Source organism: Barbus barbus (genome assembly GCF_936440315.1).
Source record: "Barbus barbus genome assembly, chromosome: 34".
NCBI classification, from domain to species: domain Eukaryota; kingdom Metazoa; phylum Chordata; class Actinopteri; order Cypriniformes; family Cyprinidae; genus Barbus; species Barbus barbus.
Genome location: NC_136762.1, coordinates 7,880,078 through 7,906,557, shown reverse-complemented (window position 1 = coordinate 7,906,557; position 26,480 = coordinate 7,880,078). Strand labels below are relative to the sequence as shown.

At 37.6% G+C, this 26,480-nt stretch overlaps 2 protein-coding genes across 6 annotated transcripts in view; both read right to left on the bottom strand.

The window, feature by feature from the left end:
- LOC306854604 (neurobeachin-like) overlaps positions 1 to 5,109 on the bottom strand; it is a gene marked incomplete at its 5' end in the record, with an annotated part of 285,564 nt that extends 280,455 nt beyond the window's left edge. For all 3 annotated transcript variants that reach the window (XM_079392763.1, XM_079392762.1, XM_079392764.1), the window contains one exon: positions 4,849 to 5,109. In XM_079392763.1, the coding sequence (XP_079248889.1) occupies positions 4,849 to 5,109 (261 nt within the window). The remainder of the gene's footprint in view (positions 1 to 4,848) is intronic.
- Positions 5,110 to 10,606: 5,497 nt separating this feature from the next.
- The window catches only part of LOC306854518 (stAR-related lipid transfer protein 13-like), an 87,752-nt gene continuing 71,878 nt past the window's right edge, over positions 10,607 to 26,480 (bottom strand). For all 3 annotated transcript variants that reach the window (XM_079392619.1, XM_079392620.1, XM_079392621.1), the window contains 13 exons: positions 22,186 to 22,257; positions 20,626 to 20,707; positions 17,644 to 17,707; positions 15,697 to 17,075; positions 14,752 to 14,922; positions 14,295 to 14,454; positions 13,881 to 14,079; positions 13,559 to 13,772; positions 13,140 to 13,260; positions 12,704 to 12,937; positions 12,387 to 12,604; positions 11,557 to 11,733; positions 10,607 to 11,429 (listed from right to left, as the gene is read on the bottom strand). In XM_079392619.1, coding sequence (XP_079248745.1) covers positions 11,312 to 11,429; positions 11,557 to 11,733; positions 12,387 to 12,604; positions 12,704 to 12,937; positions 13,140 to 13,260; positions 13,559 to 13,772; positions 13,881 to 14,079; positions 14,295 to 14,454; positions 14,752 to 14,922; positions 15,697 to 17,075; positions 17,644 to 17,707; positions 20,626 to 20,707; positions 22,186 to 22,257 — 3,209 coding nt within the window. In that variant the 3' untranslated portion in view covers positions 10,607 to 11,311. The remainder of the gene's footprint in view (positions 11,430 to 11,556; positions 11,734 to 12,386; positions 12,605 to 12,703; positions 12,938 to 13,139; positions 13,261 to 13,558; positions 13,773 to 13,880; positions 14,080 to 14,294; positions 14,455 to 14,751; positions 14,923 to 15,696; positions 17,076 to 17,643; positions 17,708 to 20,625; positions 20,708 to 22,185; positions 22,258 to 26,480) is intronic.

Here is a 26,480-nt window from a genome sequence, read left to right as displayed (position 1 = left end):
ATAGCTTTTGGAACACAATGTGGGTGACTGAATGATAATAGAATATAAATTTTTGCAGTAAACTATCCTTCAGAACAGCCACTCAGAACAACGTATAAACCAGGGGCGTTTCCTCTGAGAAAAAATTGAATGAGGAAAAAACAATCATGATACAAAAATAAAAATGCAAATATATTACAAAATATGACACAGAAAAACGTATAAATCACTAATTTTTCTAAAGTAAAATTGTACAACAGCGACACCAATGGGTAAAGTTACAGCTGGAGTCCGTGTCTCTCACGCCTCCCCTGAGTCCATTGAGTTTTAACAGACCCCCTAAAGCATGCGGTGGGTTTGGTGTAGGGAAATTGAGAATGAATGGGTGATATGATTGGATGAGACTGGTTATGATTGGCTTTGATTGGTTAATGCGATAACAGCAACACCCTGAAAAACACCCAAAACACATCATGGCATTGTGTTTGCATGGGCACCTCTCATATTATTCTTTTTAAAGTAAAAATCAAGTTTAAAACCATGTTGTGTTCCAGTGTTTAGTGCTCAACCATACTTTGAAAACTACACTCAAAGATCAGATGAAAAAAATTCTAGACATTTGTTTTATATTTCATTAAAAGTGCGTCATAAAATATAGAATTCTACTGGCTTGGTTCGCAGAATTATACAAAAAGCATTTTTAGCTCCAGCTTTGAAAAGAGTCTCTTTTGCAGTTTGCTCAAATCCTTGACAGAGCTTCTTAATTGTTAATGTTCTCTGTTTCCTACTAGTAACTGTTTCACCACCCACAGGTCTGAGTTTTAACTCAAACAGCTCAAGTGTAACAAATAGCAGCATCCTTGGACAGATTAAAAAAGGGGGGTCGGAATTTATATTGGGTTTGAATTTCACACCAGCTGCCTAGTTCAGTTAGATCGAGACCGGCTTGCCAGCTCTTCCTAGGTGTCTTACCTGGCAGACTGATGGCCCTATTTCCTTTTCCTGCTCGAACACATCATCCTGTCCAACACAGGGATGTCCGTGACACATCGCACTTCCGGAGTGACAGAGTTGATTTGTCAGAGTCTCTCTACAATCAGGTACACAAGATTTAAAGTGTGCTGAAAGTACAAAGGGACAAACAAGGTGTAACATCCCCTCCATTTGATTCTTTTGGATCAGATTTAACGATACGATAAAGTCGAGTGAGTGTGCTGCCTCGGTCAAAACGACCAAAGTAAATCTAGCGGGATCAATTCCATTACACATCTCTGAGTCATTGCACACTAGAGACTCCAGCGATCAATTCTTAATCGAGACATCAAAGCAACCACACTACTGTTCTTCCCATAAACCGCCTTTCTGAGACGCTGACAAGAAAAAAAGAGTGTTAACACAATGACAGGATGATTGTAACTCTGAATCACGGTACAAAATTTGACTTAGCCTATGTGTACTTAAAAACGTCTCTCGATCAGCTCGCTTTGACAGTCAATATGTGACTTGTGAATTTGCCTTTCTCAGATCAAGAAAGGTGAGATTTGCCTCATGTACTGTTCCTCTCACTTCACTGTAACTCAAGAGACGTCTGGGTTGTATTGAGAGTATCGAAAGTCCCTCAGAGTCACAGGACGATGTCTTTGCCCCGACATGCCGAGGGCTGCATCATGTCTCGTCTGCCCGGTCTGATCTCATCGCTCCCCGCTGTGACAGAACGGCCCGTAATTAATCTCTGGAGCAGGAACAATGAGACTGCAAATATCAAGGTTCAGATTTATAGGGGTTAAGGCAGTTTGGCACACCAGAGAGCTGGGCCTGAATCGCTCTGGTGGCATTTCTAACACGATGAGTTAATAAAAAAAAAAGAGAAAGTGGTTGAATGTATCATGAACTTGGATGAAACTGAAGACCAAAACATTTAGTCAGCTCTTCATTATGCTGATCTAACAGTCAAAAGTACTTTGGCATCAGATTGACATTACAATAAAAAAGACTTAATGATAGCCAGGCTTACAGTGTGTTGCAGAAAAAGTTAAATGTTCTTAACATTTGGTCACATAATGGAGTATCACTTTTGTCTTGGTGATGTATTAATGTAAAAATGTATGGTTTTTCTTATCTGAATGTAAGCAGCAGTCAAAATATCGAATCATTATACCTAGCAGTGTAATGTAAATGCAGTCACTTCTATGTATGGAAGCCCGTTTCCAAGTAAAAACAAAATTAATAATGTTATTGCAACTCTTTACTTCACAATTGTGACTTTATTTATAGCAATTCAGAGTTAAAATCTCGCAATTTTGAATTTTCATCTTGCAATTCTGCCCCTTTTTTAGAATTCCAAGTTGACACCTTGCAATTTTGAGTTAACGTCTCACAAATCTGAAATTTTTTCTTAGAATCATGCATTTATAAAACAAAAGTCGGTAACACTTTATTTTGATGGTCCCTTTTGAACATTCTGTTGATACTAAGTAATGTTGCAACAACATGTCAACTAACTCTCATTAGAGTATTAGCAGACTGTCTGCTTCATATCTGCTAACTCTTTATTGTTCAACTGACTGTAAGTAACTTTGCAAGTACATATCAACTTATTCTAACCCTAACACTACCAATCTACTAATACACTACTAACACTCTAATGAGAGTTAGTAGAGATGTAGGTGCAATGTTACTTATAGTCAACAGAATATGTTAAAGGGACCATCAAAATAAAGTGAAGCCCAAAAGTCTGATTTGATTTCCAGCGATTCCATGATTATATCTTGCAATCTTGAGTTCTCTCAATATTCTGACTTTTTTTCTCAGAATTGCGAGTTTATAACACACTTCTGACTTTATTTAAAATCTCGCAATTTTGAGTTTTCATCTTGCAATTGACTTTTTTTTGCCAGAATTCCAAGTTAACCTTGCAATTTTGGGTTAATGTCACAACATTTTTCTCAGGGTTGCAAGTTTACGACAAAATTCTGACTTTATTTCTGGCTATTCTGCGTTTATATCTTGCAATTTGAAGTTAACATCTCACAAATCTGAGTCTGACTTTGTTCCTGAGCTTATATGTCTTTCAAGAGATGTCTAGTTTCATGGACAAAAGGATCTGCCTGTATCACAATGTGCATATTTTGTTTAAGAAATATTTTGGTGTATTCCATCTCGCATGAAGTCAGGAATGTCTTCATATTAGTTTTTTCTAGTGGTTTCAAGAATAATGAAATTGTCACTGACATTGGTATTGACCTTTGACATTTTGTTCTTGCAACAACCCTACATGTAAGTACTTGTTAAAACATAAAAAAGCTACTCTCTCTGTCACTAAAACAGCTAGCTGAGTGATGAATACTGTTTATGAAAATACATAGTGGCTGAAAAACCCTTAGCAAACGGTGGCTAAGGGAGGGACAGTAATTATTCCCTCCGCTGTCAAATCAGAAATGCACCCTGGCGTGCCGTAAACAGCAGCACCTGTGAGCTCAGGAATAGACCTGTTGTCTAAATGCTGTCAGAATCGCCTCTTTGACTCACCGTGAGCTGCTATTGTGCGAGACAGACAACAGTCACAAAAGAACCACCTGAGTTTTTCGATGCTAGATAAGCCATGGTTTCTTAATTCATATTCCACAGGTCAAAACTTCAGAAAAAGAACATCTGTATTTGTCAAATCGATCACGTTTACTGAAAATCCCACCTAGGAGGATAAATATCATAATATGGTTAATCTTTTCCTGCAGGTCAGTGCTGTCTGTCTGACAGCTCATTACTTAACTTATTAAGAATCACAACAAGTACAAAAAATCCACAATACCAGAGTTAAAGAATAAGTAATGTTTGACCAAACATCCTGGTCCAGGTCTTATGTGTTCCACGAAAGCATATTTTAACACATACTCAGCAAAAATAGACTATTAATGCAAGACTAAAGTGCATTAGTTAAACACACATGCAATGAATCTGCCTGTTTTTACACAGTCAACGACCGAGCATAATCAAATCGAAAGATTCTCAATGTACAACACAACAGGGGGAAAAAAGTCACAAAACACTTGCACTGACACACAAGGACACACTTTCATTGCCACAGCATCTTAACTGCATACTGCTTTCAGACTAACATTGTATGTTGTGAATATATAAATATACAGGCCTATATATTTCCCAGATGGCACTAGTAGTGCTGAAGCTCCATACATAGCATATATCCCTTTCAAAAGGAAATAATGTAGATTATGCCTTTAACACCGAATACAAAAAAGTTCTTTCCTGGGTTGCCAGGTACTATGAGAGAAAAATGTTTGAAAAAAAAACGTTTTAAGAAAAATTTAAAGAAAACCCATTCAGGCCTGGTTTCTCCTATAAAAATTGTCATTTCATATAAAGTGTTACAATTTAATCTCTCACACTCAAATACACTGTAAGAATAAAAATAAATAAACACATAAATAACCGTGATTTTTGTCCAGAAAAAAAACTGAACATCCCCAAATTGTTTTTAACAAAAGTCTAACATATTTAGTAATAATTTTCTAGAATGTTTAGATATTTTTACTGAAGAACAAGACTGAATTTTTCTGTGTATGATGGTTGCACAGGTTGCATGTAAACTACTGCAAGACACCTGTTTGGTTGCTGTTAATAAGTATGACAGACACTTTACCATATGTCAGTGACTGTAATGAGCACTTAAGAGCTGCATCCTAATACTCACGATCTGTGATATAACATCATTCATTCATAGGGTTCATTCAATGCTCATCAAAACCAAAAGAACTAGAATCCCTTGGATCGTTCAAAGCGCCTCATAAATGCTGTCTAGCCTAGGTATTGAGATCAGTATGTTTTGAAACAGCCACAAGAAGTCACACTTACCAGATTCAACACCGTTTCCACTATATCTCTATTGCTGACCTCGCCGACTTGAATGAGACCGGTGAGGACTGCGAATTTCGTCTTGATATTCCGAATCGGAACCGAGGGGTTTATCACCCCGGCCGGTAGCACCACCGATCCGGAGCAAGACATCCTCATCATCATGCCACCGGTACCGGAGCCCGCGGCAGCTCCGTGCTGCCTGTGGCCGGGAGGAGGTACTCTGTCGCCCGGCGTGGCCACCGGCTGAACGCTCGCCATATCCTATCAGCCGTGGTGTTTAAAAACAGCGCTGTATCATCAAGACCAGGAGGTGTTTTGGTCAAATCAAGTTCGATGAGATATCTACAGCCACTTTAAAAATCTCCGACAGTGATTTAATGTCCACCGGCTGTGCAGTAAGAGTCCAAACGCATGTGGCAGGTTCACAGCATACACTACAGGTCTACAGATGCTCCACTGTACTTCAGCTCTCGCTTCTCTCTCTGATTCGTGTTCAGTCATGTAGCATGTGGGTCTGCATTACCCAGCTGGGTGTACCGATCAAATGTTTCTCATGCTGGGAAAACGCCCTCTATGTGCAGTAGACTAACGTAGGCTGCAGTGTGCGTCCTGTCTGCACCTTCATGGGTCGAAGAGAACATAGATTAGATGGATCCCTAACGTTACCGATCAAACAGGTAAATATGGGAAGCTAGACGGAAGCAGAAGAATAAATGATCTTTTCTCTAGATAGATAGATAGATAGATAGATAGATAGATAGATAGATAGATAGATAGATAGATAGATAGATAGATAGATAGATAGATTATCATCACTATCATTATTATTACACGGATTGGTCAATCACAGCAATAATATTCGCCATATTAAAATGGCAATGCTATCCGCTACTGAAGCTTGCGCTACTTTCTCACATCACACCGTGGGAAAAAAATAAATAAATATATATATATATATATATATATATATATATATATATATATATATATATATATATATATATATATAGTACCCAACAAACACAGAACGTTCCCAGTTGGTTATTTTTTTGGGAACCAAATAAGAACATTCTAGGAACGTTCCTGTGCAGGTTATTTTTAGTTGTCATAATCATGTAAACTAATTAAAACTTTGCAGATGTTTCTGATTATTCTAATGCTGAAATGTGTATTTTTTTATCATAAACAACTATTTGTGCAGAATTTAATGTCTGAAATAAGCTTTTAATAAAGTCAACGTATCAAATCACATTATAATGATAGCCTAATATAATTCCAATTTTATAGCTGAAATTAAGCCGAGGTTAAGCGTAGTCTGAAAAGCTTACCATAAAATGTTTTTGTATGTTTCTCTGCACGCGCGTCCCGCTTTTCTCCTGTGTTCCATATAAAGCCGCGCACTCGCATAATTTTAAAAATTAACGGTCATTTTGTTTTACTGACTAACACTCGTATTGATCTCTTTATTGAATAATTACTTATAATTAATAAATATTCGAGAGTAAATATTGTGATTTCAGAGAGATTTGACAAGTAATTGAAGAGAACATGATATTATTAACAGAGAAGTTTTTGTTTACGGACCAAAAGAGAGAAGCACATCATCGTTAATTCAGTGGTAAGAAATGAGTGTAATATTAAAGTCAAATAAATGTTATTCATTTTTTATGTCTGTAAAAATACAATTCACATTTTTATTTGGTGCTTAAGAAACGTAATATCTGGGTTATTATGGTACATAATTAAGAAATCTTACATATTAACGGATAATTCAAACTCATTTAATGCTCCTTATGATGGTTAAATGTGCTCTGATTATCTGATTAAACAATAGTTTGAAACAAGAAGTTTATCGTACTGATTATTGAGGTCCATATCTGTCCGTCTTCCATACCGCTTATACTCTACACTGTAAGAAATATTCCGTAAAATTTACGGTAAAAAACTGGCAGCTGTGGTTGCCAGAATTCTACCGTAAAAAATATGGTAGTAACGTTTTACGGTTTTAACTTAAATTTACAGTTAAATACCGTAGTTTCTTTAGCTGATATAATTTTATTATACCAACCTATTAAAGTACTGAAATCTGTTTTGTTCCTTTGAAATACACCGATAACCACCAAATGCAGGTGATGATGAGAAAGTCACATGATGAGCCTAAGCCCATCACAAGCATCTTTTAAACAATAGCATATACAGAAGGTGCACAGTGTCATTCACACAAGCACTAAACACCATCATGGTGAGACTCATTAAACTGAAATATGCTATAAACATTAATTTAACAACATTAGATGTAACATACAACCCTAATAAACATAACTCATAAGAAAAAACTAAGAAGAAACATAGTTATTTAAAAAAAACCATCAAATTCAAACAGAATTTGAAATGGAATGCAGGGAATTCTGGGAACGTCAGTTTACGGTTTTTCCCTGTAAATTTTACAGGAACTTTCCGTTAACCATGTAACAGGTTTTTACCGTAGCCTTTTCACAGTTTTTTACCATTAAAATCACGATAATTTTTTACAGTGTACGGGACTCGGGACGGGAGTGCTGGATGATTACTGACAGCAGCGGTATTGGAGTAAAGAGGTTAGGAGAACGTTCTGGGAACCTTCTAGGAACGTAAATAGAACAGTTCCTTAATGGCAATGCTAGGTATCAATTGTAATTGAAGCCACGCAACTTTCTCTCGTAAGGCACCGCGGACTCTAAAATTATAAATGAATAAATATTTAAAGCTTCAGTCTGTAAGTTTTGCCTCTTTGTCGCCATCTCTGTTGAAAACCTGGTATTGGAGCTCTGTGCTGAATTATCTTTATTACGTGGGCTGTACTCTGGCACGGCTTCAGCGCGGATGAATATGTTTTGAGGCGTATGTGTAGCTGTCAGTCACCACACCGGTGTGAATCAAACATTTAGTAATCACAGATTCTAGCCTACGTCTTGGAATATATGACCCAAATAAGAATTTTAACCGTATATTGTCATCTGAACAAGTAACAAGTCTGCCACGTTTGTTCTGCCCAACTGAGGAAAAAAGCATTACAATAAATCGCACTATGGTGATTAAATCTTCGATCGGTTAGCTCATATCACATCAAACCGAGCAAATTATTATTATTGTTATACTTTATTCTCAAATTATTAATGTTCACAACATCAAAATGCGTGACTATGAGTACAGTGTGTAGGCTATGAGTATAGTGTGTATTAGTATAGTATGTAGATTTCAATTTCTGTACAGTCTAATCTAATTGTCATGCCTTTCAAATATCATAATAAGAAATTATTTTAACCCCAAAAGCAAACTATGCTCCCTTCGAAATGGTTTTATTTAAAATACAAATTTTGTGTAAACTCAGGCTATCTGTAATCAGAAGCACATTTAAAACTGGAATATAATTTAATTTCATTCACATGTGTTTCATAAACATATAGTCCTTTCTGGATCACAATCCGCCATCAAAATGATAAATGTAATTATTCTAGCTGCTGTGAGAAAAGGCTGTAAACGATGCGCCACCTGCAGGATCCTCACATGCGATAGCCTACTAGCCGGAAAAACGTCTCAGGTTTCGTATGTAACCCTGGTTCCCTGAAGGGAACGAGACGCTGCATCGAAAACACTAGGGGAACGCCTTCAGTGTGACCGCGCTTTGAATCATATGTGTAATCTGTCCAATGGAAGGGTGAGACGTCACGGGCGGGTGACGTAATCGACTAGGAAGCATAAAAGCATGTGCGGTGGAACCGGCGTTTGCGTCTAGAAATGAAGCAACCGCTCGCAGGGATGCCAGAAGTATGACCTCGAGACACAGCGTCTCGTTCCCTTCAGGGAACCAGGGTTACATACGCCCACGCCACCAGACTTCCAAGTCCCTGCCCTATGTGTATCCCTCAGGAGCACAACGAGGGCGAGAGAAAAAAGGCCACGAGTGGCTAAAGTGGCCGGGCCTGCGTCCCAAAGGCCAACTTCTGAGAAGTGAGTCTTGATCCCCGAGAAGGGCCTCGGTCCCTGCCTCGACAGGATGTCTGCTCTCTTGCGCACCAACACATGGTGGTCTCTTAGGTCTGGGAGAAAGTGTTTGAGTGCTCGAAGCACGGCCAGCATCTCCATTTCCAGGCAGTTGATGTGCCATGTGAGATGGCGACCACTCCACAGACCGCAGGCAGGGTGGCCACTCATGACCGCTCTCCAACCGATGAAGGATTCGTCCGCCGCTAGCATTACGCGGCGACCAGGAGCTCCCAGCACCAGGCCCTGAGACAAGAACCAAGGACGTCTCCACATATCTAAGGCACATAGGAGGCAACCTCATGAGGGAATCTTTTATTTAGATGAAGCTAATAAATTATCAGGAAAGACAAAAAGTCTGACTACATTACAGTGAAATTAATGATGTTATTAAGATTTTAGAGTGAATTGACAGATCTGCTGAATGCATAGACAGTGTGTTTCATAATAAATTGTTTCACAAAATAAACAGTTGAATTGGTGATTAACAACATGACCATGATTTTGTTTGTTTGCTTGTTTAGTGAGATCCGTGTGGATCTTTTTGTGGATCTATGGTTTCACAACTGTTTTGACTCACTGTGGTGGTAAAACATTATTCTGTCAGTCTGATGCTATATAAACCACACAGTGCACTAGATGACAGAGGCCATCTGATGGATTTATTCTTCGGCTGTCTGCTGAAAACCACACCATGAGGTTTGATCTCTGAAGAGGGTAACCGTGTGAGATAGTGTGTCTGTATCCATCTGTAATGCTGTCAGATGTTTTAAAAAAAACATGTACATTTATTTACAGTAGCAAAGTGTTGTTCAAAGTTCATTTGATGTAATCAATGCACTTCATTATTTAAACATGCATTAAAATGTAATCCTTTTTGTTGGTGTCACCAATTTTAACATCCAAACACATTCTGTGTTGAAGCATTTAAATATCAAAACAGTAAACAAGCTGAGATATCTGTTGAAACTAAGCAGCCTTTGAAGGTTTTTTATTTATATATTTACCAATAAAACTGGGAGTCATTGAGAGGAAGGGAAGGTTTGTTATAGATAAACACTGACATCTAGTGGATAACAGAAGTACTTCAGAAGTTTCAGTACTGCAGGTTTGTTTTGCGTAAATTACTCTTAAATCATTGACTTGAGCTACACTACCATTTAAAAGTTTTGGGTCGATAACATTTTTTTTATATTTTTGAAAAAAGTATCTTATTGCTCACCAAGAATGCATGTATTAGGTCAGAAATACCAGTAATAATGTGTAATATTACAACATTAATATTACAATTTATTACAATTGTGTTTATATATTTTAAGTGTCACGTTATCCATCAGAAATCATTGTAATGTGCTGAGTTGGTACACAAGAAACATTTTTCTTATTATAATTGGTTAAAAACAGTTGTGCTGCTAAAAAATGTTTGTGGAATCTTTTTTTTTCTTCATGAATGGATTTATAGAAAGCTCAAAAAACAGCATTTATTTAAAATAGTCTGTTATAATATATATAAATGTCTTTGTCACTTTTTATTAGCAATTTAGCACATACTTGCTGAATAAAACTATTGATTTCTTTCAAATAAATAAATGAAAATCTTACTGACCCCAAAATTAAAAACCCCAAGTAGTTTATGATTTTGATAATGGTTGTTATTTTTATGAAAAACCGATATTATATCAATAATCATGTAGGGAGAAAATAAGCTTCAAAATGACAGTAAACAAATATTAATTCATTTACATAGTTTAATTAAAAATCATTGTCTCTTTGTCATTAATGTAATCCAGTACTACAAAAGCAGGTCTGAGAAAATCAAACCCAAGTCATTTTGTCCATCTTTTAAAACAAGCAAGTACAAATTCATGTCAAATTCACAAAAAAACATTAAAATAAAAACTGAGAAAGCAAAGTAACTCAGCTTACAACTGAGTAACATTGTGTACCATATGAATTAAACTGATATCTGTGCAAAAGGAGATATCAAACACATGTATACATAATATTCATACTACATGAGCATTTAAATATATATTTATATAGTCTATACAAGATGTGTGTGTAGATACACACATGCACACAAATACAACAAGCACATACATGGACATGCGGTGCATGCATGTGCAAATATAGCTTTCTTTTTGTAATTAAATAAAATATATGCTTCCCAGAAGCACTTAAGAGCTTAGGTGTCCTATACATTGTATAAGATAATATGAAAGAATAAAATATTTAATTATAATACAAATAACAATAGTTACAATAAGATAATATTAAAAATGGACAAGCTAAAGGTTCATTGGTAAGTTGACGACATTCCCATTTGGAGTTATTACCCAGACCAGGCAACTCTGCCCATTGTGCAAAAGGGCAGAAATTTCTCAGGGTTTATAGAGTCACAGAACTAAGATTTCAGTTTCCAGAATGATAACAGGGCTCAAATTTTTGTTTCTGGACCCTCTGTGTGGATCGGCTGGAAGGAATTGCGAATACGAGCAGCTTCAGCGGCGCAAAGGTGTCCGAATGCTTTGTTATACCATTCTGGAGTTCTCCCCCTGAAAAAAAGTGCAGAATGTTACCACACCGACGTGTATTCATTTCTACGAACAATGCAGCTACAATCAGAGAATTCTATTTGTGTGTGTGTGTGTGAGAGTGAGTCAGTCAGTTATATTTACTCACTTCAGGTCCACTCTGCAGATGTGGGTGAGTCTGGACTTGCCAGAGCCACAGGGCTCCAGTAAGTAATTGGATTCCATCACTATAGCTCTGATGCCCCCTATAGGCGGACAGTCCTCATGTTCAATAGACACAGACACCAGAGAACACGTCCCCCGTGGCAGATCCGTCCTCCACGACCTGAACATGAACATCAGTGTAACTTTATAAAACATTGCTGCAGTAAACAGTAAGCTAAAGCAGTACATTGTGATCTAAACTGTAAATGCATCCACCCATCCTACTACAATTTTTTTTACCACTCTATAACACTATATAACTTTCCAGTAATTCATATTTGCTTTGTAAGGATATTTAAAAATAGTTTTATAGGAACTGTTAGGAATATATTTTGTGAGGTACAAATCCATAGAAACATAAATTCATAAGATAATATATTTTCATGTTTTATTCATATTCCTATTTTTAATAAATATTCAGAATTTTTTTTTTTTTTTGAATTATCTATAGAATTTGGTATGAAGTTTTAATTAACTTCTGACTTTATAAATATACTGGAAGGTCAACCATCATTCCATATATTGGTTGACCTTCCAGTAATTTATAAAAATCACTGTTAGGAATGTTTTGTGTGAGGTAAAAATCTATATTTTTTTGTTTTGTTTTTTTACTAATTTTTATGACTTTCACAAGTCTGAAACTAACAAAATTCACCAGAATTCCTAGGTTTTGCATGATTGTGGGAACCCTGTTTTCTCATTCATTTAACCATTGCTCCATAAATCTGTCTATCGTTAAAAAACAACGGAAAGTCCCAGAGTGATTAGACCCACCTGAGCACTACAAAGTCTCTGCTGGGATGAGGAGGCATACAGTTGAGGACATACTGGAACACTTCTGTCTGCCTGTCCAGAACCTCACACACTTTCCAATTCATCAGATCCACGTCCCACAGGTGGCGTTCCCGAAGAACACGGTTTAGAACCACCGACGGAGGGGCTTCCACCTCCACCGAGACCCGCCAACACCGCAAAGGGTTCCCATCACCCACCTTGAGTTAAACCAGAGAACTTTACTTAGTATTCATTATCAGTATTATTAAGATTTTCTGTAATGTTTATGTCTTGTTGTCTGAATTTTCCAATCATACCTTCTTATAGGACAGCTCCGTGTTGCCGGTGCTCTGGCAAGACACCCAACCTTTGGCCTTTTCCCGTGATTCTTTGAGTAGACCCTGTAGCCTGGCCATGAATGCAGGCCAAGAGCCTTCATCTTCGCCCTCTTCCTCTTGATGTTGCCGCTTGCAGAGCTCCTCAATCGTGGGAGCCTGAAGCTCGGCCTCCACGTAGGAGTTTCGTGATTGTGTCACCATTTCATGTGGAATCTGAGGGAAAATAAAACAATGCGTGGTCTGCTTTAGAGATAATGGAAAAGGCAAATAAAAACAGAAAATTAGATTTGTGGATGTAATGGTCGTGTTATAAAATACACTTTCCAGTATTTGAAAAAAAGTAGGTCAAATCATCATGTGAAATAGATGTGTGTGTGTGTGTGTGTGTGTGTGTGTGTGTGTGTGTGTGTCTCACCTCAAACAAGCGGTTGCACTCTGTGATCATGTGTGCAAGGCCCTGAGTGGCAGCCAGGTTTTCATTCAGGTCCTTTTGGTCTGGCCTCCCTGTAGCATACTTTTTCTGCATCTGCATTGCCCTTTAGACAGATTAGAAAATGCTTTAGTTAAAATGACAACTTTTAATTTAATATATTTAAATAATTTAAGTCATTTTATAAAGCTGAATAATAATAAAATATATTTTTATTTTTATTTTCCATAATATAGTCCATATTAGTTATTTGGAAATTTGATCTGCCATTTATTTTAAAAATTGTTTTGCTAAAAGTATTGCTTTAACATCACAAAATTTTACAATATATATCAAATGTATTTTTGGATGGATGAAATGAACCGTATATATCATAGTAGATTGAGAGTAGATATGGTATTTACTTTGGTGCAAGATTGTCCTTCTTCAGGATGTTGAGATGAAAAAGTGAAGGTGCCAGACACACTGCGATATTCATGGGTGTCATTTGATTCTCTTGCACGGAGGAAGTGACATCGCTCAGGAAGCAAAGCAGTGTTTGCAGTACCTCTCTGTTTTCATCTGACATCAGCATGATGGCTGCCTGCACAGCCTGTAAGCGCTGCTCTTTGGGCACATCTAAAGAGGAAACAAGGATCAGGTGACTAAAGGAAGTCTGTGTTTTTTTCTTCCTAAATTCATGAGATGGATGTAGGAGAGGAGTTAGAGTTGGGAAGTGTTTCTTACATTGGTAAATATGAAGGAAGGTTTCACCCAGTTTGCTGGTCAGAAGTGGCTCAGGCAGATCCCTGAAGAACTGTTTGACCATGTCGGCCACATCGTACGCAGACTGGTCTTCATAGTTGACATCATCTGGAGAATTCTCATTCATCTGTCTGAGAGCTTGGATACGAGACTTCACTCCCGACTTGCGAAATAGACCCACCTAAGAAACAGGAGACAATTTTATATTGTGAATTTTCTATTTGTTTTTACATTGGAAATAAGAAATTGGACATTGGAAATTGGTCTCTACATTAACATTTATTTACTTTATTCTAAGATCAAACATTATGATACTGTTTTCAGCTTGTTATTAGATTTGTATACAGTTATACTGTTGTTTTGATGACCTGTTTTGAATCTGTTTTGATGACTAACCTGATCGAGGCATTGGCTCCTGAGGTAGCGCAAAGCCTGCTGGATACCAAGAGGTAAAGGCTGACCGAAGCGTTGCACATGCACAATCAGTGGAACCCCAAAAACATTCTTATCCTTATAGTCTGGAACCTTCATCCTCTTCATAAACTTTGGCACAGACCTGAGAGACACAAAAGACCATGGTTAAAAAAATATGTGTGGGGCTTTTATACAATATAAGCTTCTGTTTCCCCAGGCATCTTTTATATTTTATGTTTTGGAAGTAGTAAAGTCATCAATTCAATAATAATACTGTGTATGAACAGTGAAATTTTCATCACAAGTTTTTAACAGCAGGGTGCAGTAACAATAGTGACCAGTAGATGGATTAATGCTAGTCCCTCTTGAGCTTTAAGCTACAGTAAAACAATAACATAAAATCTCATAGGATCTGATCAGTTTTCCAACAGATTCTTACCAGGTCCAGCCATGTTTGTTGGACATGGAGTACTTCTCCATAATGGCAGTCAGTCGGAGCAAGGAAAATTTCTGTAGCAGGCTAAGCTGGGCCGCAGATTGGCTGGTGATCTGGAGAGAGGCGACCGAATGGCTGAGGCGGTTGGAAATCTGGAAGCTGGGCCATCGCAAGCTAAACAAAGTGCAGGAAACCATGTTAGGGATTGAAACCTGGGGTGAAGCACAACCACCTAAAATAGCATTTAAAGTGGTCATATGATGCAATTTCAAGTTTTCCTTTCTCTTTGGAGTATTACAAGCTGTTCGTGCATAGTTGAGATCCCTAAAGTTTTAAAGACTAAAGTCTCAAACCCAAAGAGATATTCTTTATAAAAGTTAGGACTCGTCCACGCCCCCCTAAAACGGCTCATTCAAACACGCCCCCACGTCTACATAACGATGTGGAAATATTTGCGTAATGCCGCCCAAATGTTCACGCAAAGAAAGAAGCCGTGGTTTCAGTAACCGCAGTAGTGTTGATGCAGCCATGTCAGGGAAACGATGTGTGTTTCTAGGTGAAAGCAAAAGCACTTTATTTGGTCTTCCGAAAGTAGATGCAATTAGGAATCATTGTTTAAGATTTGTTTACAACACAACAGCACAACAAGGAGGGGCTTTGTAGAAAACTACTCCTTTGAGAGAGGCGGGGCATAGAGGAACTACAATAATGTACACTATTTGAAAAATAATGTGTTTTTTGAACATTACAGCATGTCAACATATTCTGTTACACCAAATACACCAAATAATTATCTTTAAAATAGCATCATATGACCACTTTAAAACTACAACATAAGTGTACATGCATAAGCATACATGCTATTTCAACCAGTCAACCAATCCTTTCCAAACTTTACAGTTCTGAATCCAACACATACAGCATAGCATTGTTAGCTCTGAATCTTACCGTCTTGGTCTGGTAAGTGAAGCCCCAACACCGGAGTCTCTCCTTTCTCTCATTCCTGTTGATTCTGTTTCATTAAGTGACACCCCATCCCTATCTACATCACTGGGGGTTGCCTGATCCTCCATCACTGAGTGTCCCTCAAAATCCAATGTGATCTGGCTGGATGATTGCAGGTCGCCTTGCCTTTCATCAACAAGATTAACTCGCTCCTTCCCCGCGTTTTCACTATTGGGCAGTACATTCTTGGACCAGTGGTCCACGATCTGTTGCAGCCCATTAACATGCTGCAGAATATCATCCAAATGTGGGAAAAGGTCTTCCTTTTCCAAGTCTATGAGGTCGCCGGTGCTGGCATAGAGGTGCGAGCCAGGTACGTTGTCATAAATGCTGATCCGACTCCCTCGGGTGCAGCACTGTGTGATAGGTCTAGGTTCTTTGATGCTAGGTGGACGCTGAACATCCGAGTCCATGCTTGCCGAGTGCCAGTTGATGGAGGTTGCCGTTGAGGGTGCAAGACTCTCGATTGACAGAGCTTTAGGAAAGGTTCCAGGCTTGTGATCTTTAGGGATATGCACCACCAGGTCCTCGTAGGAGCGGAACTCATTGCGTCGGTTCTGCTCAGCCACACGCTTACCCTGGATGAGACTGGAGAACACATCCAAGTCCTCCAGGTACATCCCACTGCGCTTGTGATCAGCCCGGTGAACGCTGCGTTCCTTCATGTTTGGCGTACTAACAGCACTCCCGCTGGACTGGCTGCTGCTCCGTTCACTGCTAGACTGGGAGGGCAAGCCCATGCTGGAAGGTGGCTCTGTTAGACGCACGCCTCCATTGATGATCTCCACACAGCGGAGAGTTTTCACAGTCTGGGGTTCTTGTTGGAGAACCGGGGCACTTATAACAAGACTCCTGTTCCCTCCACCACCCATTGCTCCCCGTGACTGCAAAGCTTCCATGCGCCGTAAGAACTCCTTAGCACGAGTCCGTCCTCGCTTGCCATGCTTTACAGACAGCGTACCATAGCTCGAAAGTTCTGAAGAGAGATGGGCTACACCTAGTGATGTGTGGTCAGGCATGGCTGCAGAGTCCGAGCAGGTGTGGTGGGAGCTGTCCGAGTCTTCCGCGCTGTGTGCACGAACGCCACCACTGCCGCCGCTGCTCTCACTGTGGAGGGAAGAGATCTCCGGCTCGCTCAAGTCTGTTAGAATGCTCTCGCTGCTGGTTGTTGTCCGCAGGGCAGAGTTTTCCCCTGGGTTCTTGTTCTCCACGCCCCTCAACAGGCAATTGATGTCTTGGAGCCTGGACCAGCGGCGACTGCTCCATTCAAAGGTCCATTTGTCACTGATGGCAAAGAGGTCATCTTCATCTGAGTCTTCACTCTGTAGGTTAACAAGGAAATGCATAAATATGTCTTTATTTTTATTGCCATATCTTTTTCTACATTAGCAATTCAACTCAAGACTTGAATACCATCCCAATCCTTTGAGAAAACTCTCTTTCTTTCACTGTCTCTTTTTTTTCTTTTTCCTTCCCCACAATCCGGAACCCCCAGAGGTAACAGTTTAGATTCACTCAAATGGGTTTTTCATGTTTTCAAAGGGCACATTCCTTCCTCTGTTAAATGATTACATAACCAGTGTGATATAACAGTTTCTATTCAATATCTTTAGGTGATACAAAGAGATACTATACTTGAAGAGAGTAAACTTATATCAATTCACACAAAGACAATGCTAGTGGCATTCTCGTATATCAAGTTTATTGTGATAATAAAGTAATGAAGTGGTTTTATAGAGTTAGTACACGTGGCATTTGGCGCTAGTCACTATATAGCTTCTTTATAGGCATAATAACCATTCTGATTCAAGTAGCAAAACTGCTATAACATTCAATCGCTAGAACAATACACATTCCCAGAAGATTAATTAGAAATATTGCATCACTTACTTTTTTCTTGGGAAGGTTCACGTCAAGTTTCATGGAGGCACACTTGTTTAATGTATTCAGTCGCCTGAATGGAGAAAAACAGTAGATAATAATTTAAAATCCTTTCCCTCCAACTGGCTTTATTTTGCATGGCATATACAGTGGTGATGTGGACACAATATCAGCAGAGCACAGCCTTCTGTGGCCGTTTCTAATATAATCAAGCTATAAGATCTATGTTCCTGCTATCCAACACTCAGCTCTGGTAAGCAGCAAACCTAATTAGGCACAATAATTGGCCAATGTCCAACTCTCTCTCATGGCCGCTTGCTTTTAATTGACAAAAGCTTGCGAGCTGCAGTTGTCATGGTTTTCAATAGCCCTCAAGAGCAACTAATGTGGTGTTGATTCCAGATGCCACATAGTCACTCCTCCAGGTCTGAGAGGCCTGTTTTTCCCCTCAAATTCACAAAACCCTACAAGAGCTTGCTTTTCTTTGAAGCCATACCCAAAACCTCCTGAAAATAGGTTTTTCTCTTTCAGTCACTTGCGTGGTCCGTCAAATATGAAAAATGATTTTGGGATGAAAGTAAAGCAGCTTTCTGAGCTTTTGACAAAGTCGTGGGCTCAAGCTTCTCCTTGAACTAGTCTGTTTGAATTACAGGGCATTAGTTTCACTTACAACCGTTCACAATAAATGTCTTGAAGCAACAGTGCAACATATCAATATTTCCAACAAAAAGTAAAAGAAATAAGGTCATCTCTTCCTGATCCAAAAGCATGTGTGGAAGACGTATTAAAGGCTGTTAATGCTATAAAGGGAAACACACTGCTTGACTCAAGTATGCATGGAAACCAAGTTGATGTTTGTGATGTAATAATCATGACATTTTATGACTCTTTATATTGTTCGGTGGTCTGTGTGTGTGCTGTGACAGCAAAGACTTCAGATATAAAACAGAACACAGTCAAGACGTAATGTAGAGAACAGAAAGACACTGGCCGCAGTCAATGGAGAACAATCCGCTTAAAACTGGCTCCAGCAAGATAAGACATCATTATAATTATTAACATTGTTTTTGCTGAATATACTTATTTTAATATTTAACGTTTTAAGAAGTGTTTTTATTTTGGTATAAATATTTGTATTAGAAATTTAATTGTTATTGACCACTGAATTTTTGGTTTCACATGAACCCTACATTTGGCAAAGGATTATCAAAAGGGTACTACGATGACTTTCTGACAAATCATTTATGAAATGCTGCTTGATTTGTGAACTAAACATTTAGCATAATTCTTCATCAGCAAGTTGTAGAGAGCAAAGCATCAAAGAAAGGTTAAAGACGTGAGCTTTGTCACTGGTGCTTGCAAACATCCACAGCTAACAAACTCCTCCGTGCTCTTACTGGGCATGTCGTGCTAGAATTGTTTACGGAGTTGTTCCCCTCCGGGGGCTGTAGAAAAGTGAGAAGTCAGGGGGAGAGGTGAGAATGTCAGACATTGTTTCCCACACAACAGTAAACAGGTTTGGAATTTCGATGAGTTGCTTAAGGGTTGTTTAGAGTCACAGTAGACCGGCTTGAGTATGCCCCCAACGCTCTCCTACCGGGGTAGTCTCCAAGGCAACCAAAGTCATTGGAGGGTCTTTTCATCTTAATTTGGGAATTCAAATTCAGTGTCTAAACAAGAGGAAAAAGCTAACTCATTGAGAACATTCTGTACTTTATTTCTGGGGAAACATAATGGGTGTAATTTACAAACTTTATTGAGTTAGTTGTTGCTTTAATCATGACATTATTTACTTCTGAATGACTAGAAGATTGACATGAGAGAAACTACACCAGACTTTAGCTTAATAGATGCAATACACAATGACACAATGCAAAATTTACTTTTTAGAGCCTATTTTCATCATTACTGATGACAAGTCACCATTGCATTGTCTATGAAGGGTTCCAATCCTCAACAAATAGTGGTTGTAGATCTAAATGAAATTATGTAATCGATGATTAGTTAATAATCATCAAATTGTCTTAAGTAATGATAACAGGTCATCTTTTTTCCTCTTTATTGCTGTCATTGTGTATTGCATTTATTAAGATCAAATCTGGTGTAGTTTCTCTCATGTCAGTCTTAATCTAAGGCAGAAGTAAATAATGTCATGATTAAAGCAACAACTGACTCAATAAAGTTTGTAAATTACACCCATTATATTTCCCCAGTACAAAATGTTCTCTTTAGCTGGGTTTCCATCACCCTGTTTTTAATGCGCATTTTGAAGTATCGCATGAGAAACGCCAAATTTCAAATAAAAATCCCTTAATTCGCAAAAAAGTTTTTACGCTCGCTTGAGGTGGTTTTTGACTTGTGCGAAAAAAGGGTTAATGTGAATAAAGGGAGATGGAAACGCTTTTTACGAATGACTTCCTCCAAGCGCATCAAGAAAGTCATGTGACTTTGCGCTATGAGATGGGATAACGTGACTAGCAGCGGACTGATCTCCACAGCATCTGAAATGTTGTTATGGTCGTTCTGAAATGCCTGAGCAAAGTCTGTCATCAAAGTATTTCTGTATGGTCTTACACGACTGTGTTCCCAAACAGCAGCATTCACCTCCGAAAGCAATGACAGCATTTATTGTGTTTCGTCTGCTTGCTCTGAGGTGCAATTAATTTTCCATATATGAAAATTATTATATTCAGTAGCTTATCCTAGTTTTCTACAGGCTATTTACTGCCAGTTTACCAGGAAGTGACGATTTTGTTCTCTTTGACTTGTTGGATGGAAACGGTGCTCGTTCACAAATATTTTATGCGATATTCCAATTTTGCACATAAGTTAAATTCGCAACTTTGGATGGAAACCCGGCTAATGAGTTAGTTGTCTTCTTGATTAGAGATTGATTTCAGGTGTTCATTATGATCGCCAAAGATTTGGCTATGATTATGGACTGATTTGTTTAGGAAGCACAGAATACACCAAAGATGCCACAGTCCTTACCGACATAGAGGTTCCACAAGGTCTTTGTCTAAGAAGTCGTGGTCTTTCTTCACAGGAGAGATGTCAATCGGAAATTGAGAATCTGTAAAGAAACACAGGCATATCCCATTTCAACAATCAAGTTCATTATAGACAAACACTGGAAAAAAACTGATGTCTGTTAGGGACCGTAATGATTTCCCTCTGATTCATTAATAGACCAATCTTGCATGTTCACAGCAAACACAGAGGAATCCAGGCGCCCACACTCTTTAAAAAAAACCCTGACAACACATTCTTTCCAGAGCGATAGCCAAGGCAAAGAGAGTAGCTAACTTGTTTTAGACTTCCAGATGCTAATAAAGTGAGACAGGGTTTGCCCCCCAAAATCTGAGCTTGGCTTTGAGAAGCCATTACGTCTTCCACTTATGTAACGGGATGACTGGATCCAGACCCTGCTGAAGCTGACATTCCACTGGTACAATTAAATGTTTCATCATATTTTTTTGTTTTTGTGGAATGTAAAAACACAGATTCAGAGAGAGGCACAGTGTTCTGGTTTTAAATGGAAATTCCAATACAACACTTATGAAGAGACGCATTATGGGAAGATTCTGTTTTGCACATTGATTCCGTGTCTGCGATGAGACGACAATGAAGTATTAATTTTAAAAATGAACAAAGAATGGGTTGTATAACAGGATGCTATTTTTCTTATGTAATAAGTTGCACATTCAATTATTGTCAAAAATGTGGATATGAAAAAGTCAAAAATATTTTTACAAATTTTAAATTGTTAATTTTAAATGTGAGCCAATGTTTTATTTACTTTATTATTTTAACTCGTATATATTTTTCCCAACATAGTTACAGACTTTTGAGTATTATATTATATTAAGAAATATCCAGATGTGGAAATGCACTTCAAATGGATAGGAAATTACAAAAAATATATCCCAGACCACCTATATTTCCCAGAGAAAATATAAAAAGAAAAGAAAAAAAGAGTGTTCACACAATTTTTTTCCATAGACTAACACTCCAAGATCAAAAGCGTTCGCCAAGGGCAAGTGAAATGGCAAAATTTCTGTGGCAAAGTTATTCCCATGACCTCAGTCTCTCTTTGAAAATGTCATAGTCTAGTATGTTCAAGCAGTACCTCTTAACCAGAACCAGTTTTACCAGTGACCTGTACCTCTCAGCATTTCAGATGAAAATTTCAGATCTGGGGGTATGAATGTCTACATAAATGAGACGTTTTTGAGGTGGTATGAAAGAGTTCCACAAGGGAAATGAATAAGCTAAAACCAGTTTATCATCATGAGGTCTGGCAGACATTAAAGTGCCCATTAACATGAGTCTGTCTCGAACAACATCGGAAACAACATCCCACATTAAAAGCTTGTTTGCGCCCTAAATCAGGCTGACTCTGTGAGCTGAATAACATCATATGATTGTTATGAAATCTAAATGAGAGCACCAGAGCCTCCCTCGAAACAATTTTAACTATGGCTTTACAGCTGGGTGTGATAACATTTGGGAGGTTTTCTAAGTTTATGTTCTGGTGTGGTGAAGCGTTACCTTCAAAGAGCTGGGCGTACTGGGGGAATCCTGCCGCTCGTAGCCAGTCACAAGCTTCCTTTGCCTCGATTTCTGCAACACAAAATGTTTGTACTTGTCAGACTCATAAAACATATCTGTCTCTTCAACATATATATATAACGATTAATTTTTTCCAGTTTAACGCGTTAAAATTATTTAGCGTTGTTAACGCAGGGGCGGGGCCTAGAAGTGCATTTATTCAGTCGCAGGCATGCTCATAGCCTGTATCATTTCATATCAAATCGTGAAAGAAACTACGTGCATGCAATGTCATGATCAGTTAAGTCATGAAGTTACCGATTAAAGCTGCCATAAAACTGTGCATGCATGTAATATGTTATATATGAGTTACATTAAGAGCATATCTCTGAAATGGTTTTCAAAACTATCCTGGAGCATCCTAGCGCTGTCATTAGAAGAGACTGAGATGGGTCCAACCAGAAATGGGTCAGAAAAGGTAGAGTTGAGAGAAAATATGATGCGTGTCAGATCCGCGTCACGTTAAGCAGGAGACATCTCTTAAAGTAATAGCAGCCAAAACAACCAAATAACCAGCTGCTGTGATTCTGTTCTTCAAGAACAAAAGAAAAAAGAGGAAATCAATAACTTTATAGTTTTAAGGATTCATCTGTATTTAGTTTAGAATTTAGTGTTTAATAACAAATATGAAAAAATATACTGTCTTTATGTTGTTTGTACATTAATTTGAAGATTGAATGTGAAATTATTGCAATATAAAAGTATATTAAAAAAATGTATGTTAGGTGGCATTAATCGCGATTAATTTCAGAAAAATGTGCGATTAATAATTTTTACAATAATCAATACAAAGAAAAAAATAGAGGGCCTCTCTCTCTCTCTCTCTATATATATATATATATATATATAAAATAAAAAATATTATTTTTTTAAGTATAGTATTTTGTACAGTAAAGTATGGTACAGTACACTACTTCAGTAGATATAAATAGTAAATAGATATAGCAAATTTCTATGGAAAAAACTACTATATATATAGTTTTTCCACAGAAATTTGCTATATCTATGTTTAATATGTCTAATATTTTGAGCAAATTTGGTTTTCAAGTGAATTAAAGTATGTTTTTCATAACTTTAATGTAAAACAAAATAATAATACTGATTAAAAATAATTTGCAATTGCAGTGTAACAGAGAAAAATGTCTTTGGAAACTTACATCCTAGTAAGGACACAGTGTAAAGAAACTAGGAGGACCACTAGCATATTGTTTCATAGACAGTTATCTTCAAAACTATATTTAGAAGAGCTTGTGTGCTCTTGGACAGGAAGAACGGGAGGGACGGAGAGAGAGAGAGAGAGAAAAAGAGTGAGGAGGTATTACATAACATAATCAGTTCTGTGTGATTTAATTATGTTTCTTTTCCTGCCACTGCATGAACAAGGTTATTCTTGTAGGTCAGGAACCAGCCAGGTTACAAGATAATCACACAGCCCTGTGAGCCTGTAAAGTCTGCTCATAATCCTACATGATAAATATGAGGACAGCTCAAGATCTTCAGTATTAAGAGATCAGTTACATATTGGCTACATGATCCTGTTCATATAATCAAAGACTTTTACGTGACACGTCCCAGCAGACGTCAGCTGACGTAGAGCTTATGGAGGGTTAGCAATGTACAAGAATGTCTGAGGACTGAATGTCTGAAGCTCTTAGTGGTCAGCTTTGGAATAATGCTAGGAAACTGTGATTAATATTATCTTCCAGAGGGCATGAAACATTCATAAATATATTGATTTGTGGGGACGCTGAACAAAACAACTGGTTTAGAGTTGACCAAAAAGGTCAAAGACCGTCTGTCATTAAAGATAATCCCATATGAAAATATAAAAATTTAAAGAAAATCACAAATTAAGTATTTTGCAGCAATGATATAAATAGAGAGTAAATGGAGATTTTTGCAAAAGTTTCCATTTCTACTGACAAAAAAACACCCCATTAATCTCATGTTTCCTCAAAAGATCTCAATAAGGTCTCAAACTGTGCTCAGATATGCCAGTTTACCAAAGTCTGCAATAAAAATCAAAGATTTCAATATGAATGCAAACATCGCTCATTAAAATCTTTATCATTAAATGAGCTAATCCGCATTTGGTTTATAAAACTCTTATTGTATGTGTCAATAATAGTCTAATGTGTGTTATTTTTATATATTTGAAAGGAATTAGGAGTCTGAATCAAAGTTGACAATATCTGAACAACTATGAAAAAAATCAAGAGCTGCTCTCACCATATTTACGCGAAATACACAAAATTTAAAACCGTAATTTAAGTCAGTGTTTGGACTTGAAACAGCCAAATCTGATATTTACAAAACAATAAAAGACCATAAGCACATACTTTCCATTGTTTAAGCCTGCATCGCATTTCAACCAGCTATCGAGTAACTCAAGTTCATTGTCAACAAATCACAATAAAAGACATCTACAAATGTAGCCTGCTACTTATTTTAATACCATCTAATAAGTCACATTCATTTGAATTACAATGTACCTGATTAGCCCTTTTCACAATAGAAAACAACTTTACAGAAAATAGTGCCTTACAATCCCCAGCAATCAAGCCAAAGATGTTTAGATAAGATGAGAAAGACACAAACCGGCAAGTTTAAACTAATGCAGACAACACACATGCACAGATCAAATCTGGTGTACAGCCTGTTTAATTCATTTGTCCTCCAAATATCATCCAATGCATTTTAACAATAACATTCTAGTATCTTTTTATGAAAACCAAACAAGATTAACATCCAGTTGAATCATTCTCACCTGATTCAGCAATACAGTGACTCCATAAGGTCACCTTCACTTATTCAACTCCAGTAAATACAATGATGCATCAGCACTGGTCAAATCGCAATACAGCCTGAATCTCACGCCAAACCTCTTGATCCAAATCCCGCCCCAAAGGGTCTCCCGCCCTCCAAGAGAGTAGAAGCTGCGTCAGAAAGCAAATCGCCTGGGTTTCCATTCACCGTATTGATAGTAACATGGATAACTGTGGTGAGAATTCCTGCGCAGCCTCCACCCCACTAAGATTACCACTCTTTTGTGTTACCTCCTTCACTGAACAATACGGGTTGTTCACTTTAGCAGCTCCTGTGAGAAGGACTAAACGCTTCAGACGGCAACAGATATAAGATTGTTCTTTATGAGTGTCATGAAACTCTCACCCTATAGCTACTCAGCACAACTATAGCAGGAATCTCTGAGGGCTTCATCTGACAGAAATGCATGTAACAAGGAAGCATATGGGCAAATATTAGCAGATAACATGTCCTTGAGGTTCCAAAGGCCCATTATATGACTAACTACAAAATACAAGCATTGATTGTATGGACCTGTTTTTATAAGGTTCCTCTCTAAATATGTAACACAAACATTGTTTACTGGTTGACCATGCCAATACTAAGGTTTCTATTTTAATATATTTTTAAATGTCATTTATTCCTGTGATGCTGAATTTTCAGTCTTCAGTGTCACTTGATCATTTCGATACTCAAGCATTTATTATCATCAATGCTGAAAACAAAAACTGATCTTTTTTCAGGATTCTTTAATGAATATAATGTTCAAAAGAACAGCATTTATTTGAAATAGAAATCTCTACTATTATAAATGTGACCTTAAAATAAAGGTGCTTCACGATTCATAGAATAACCTTTTTGTCTAAATCGTTCCATAAAGATCCTTTAACATCTGAAGAACCTTTTTTTCACAAAAGGTTCTTTGTGGCGAAAGAAGGTTCTTCAGATTATAAAAAGGTAAGAAAGAGATGGTTCTTTAAAGAACCTTTGACTGAATGGTTCTTTGTGGAACCAAAAATGGTTCTTCTATGGCATCTCTGTGAAGAACCTTTTGAAGCACCTTTATTTTTAAGAGTGTTGTACCACAAACCAGTCATAAGGGTAATTTTTTATTATTTTTATTTTTTTTATCGAGAATTATACATAATCTAAAAGCTGATATTTGGCTGAGATACAATTATTTGAATATATGGAATCTGATGGTGCAAAAAAAAAGAAAGAAATCAAAATATTGAAAAAATGTGCCTTTAAGAAATGGCTTTAAATGTCACTTTTGCTCATTTAATGCACCGTTACTCAAAATTTTTTAATAAACTTAACTGGGTCTCGATACAAATTTTATTCTGATTCACAAACTCTTCATTTGATTCAGTTCTCTGATTCAATTTGATTTGATTCTAAATCATTTGGTTTATTTCCTAGTGTTATTT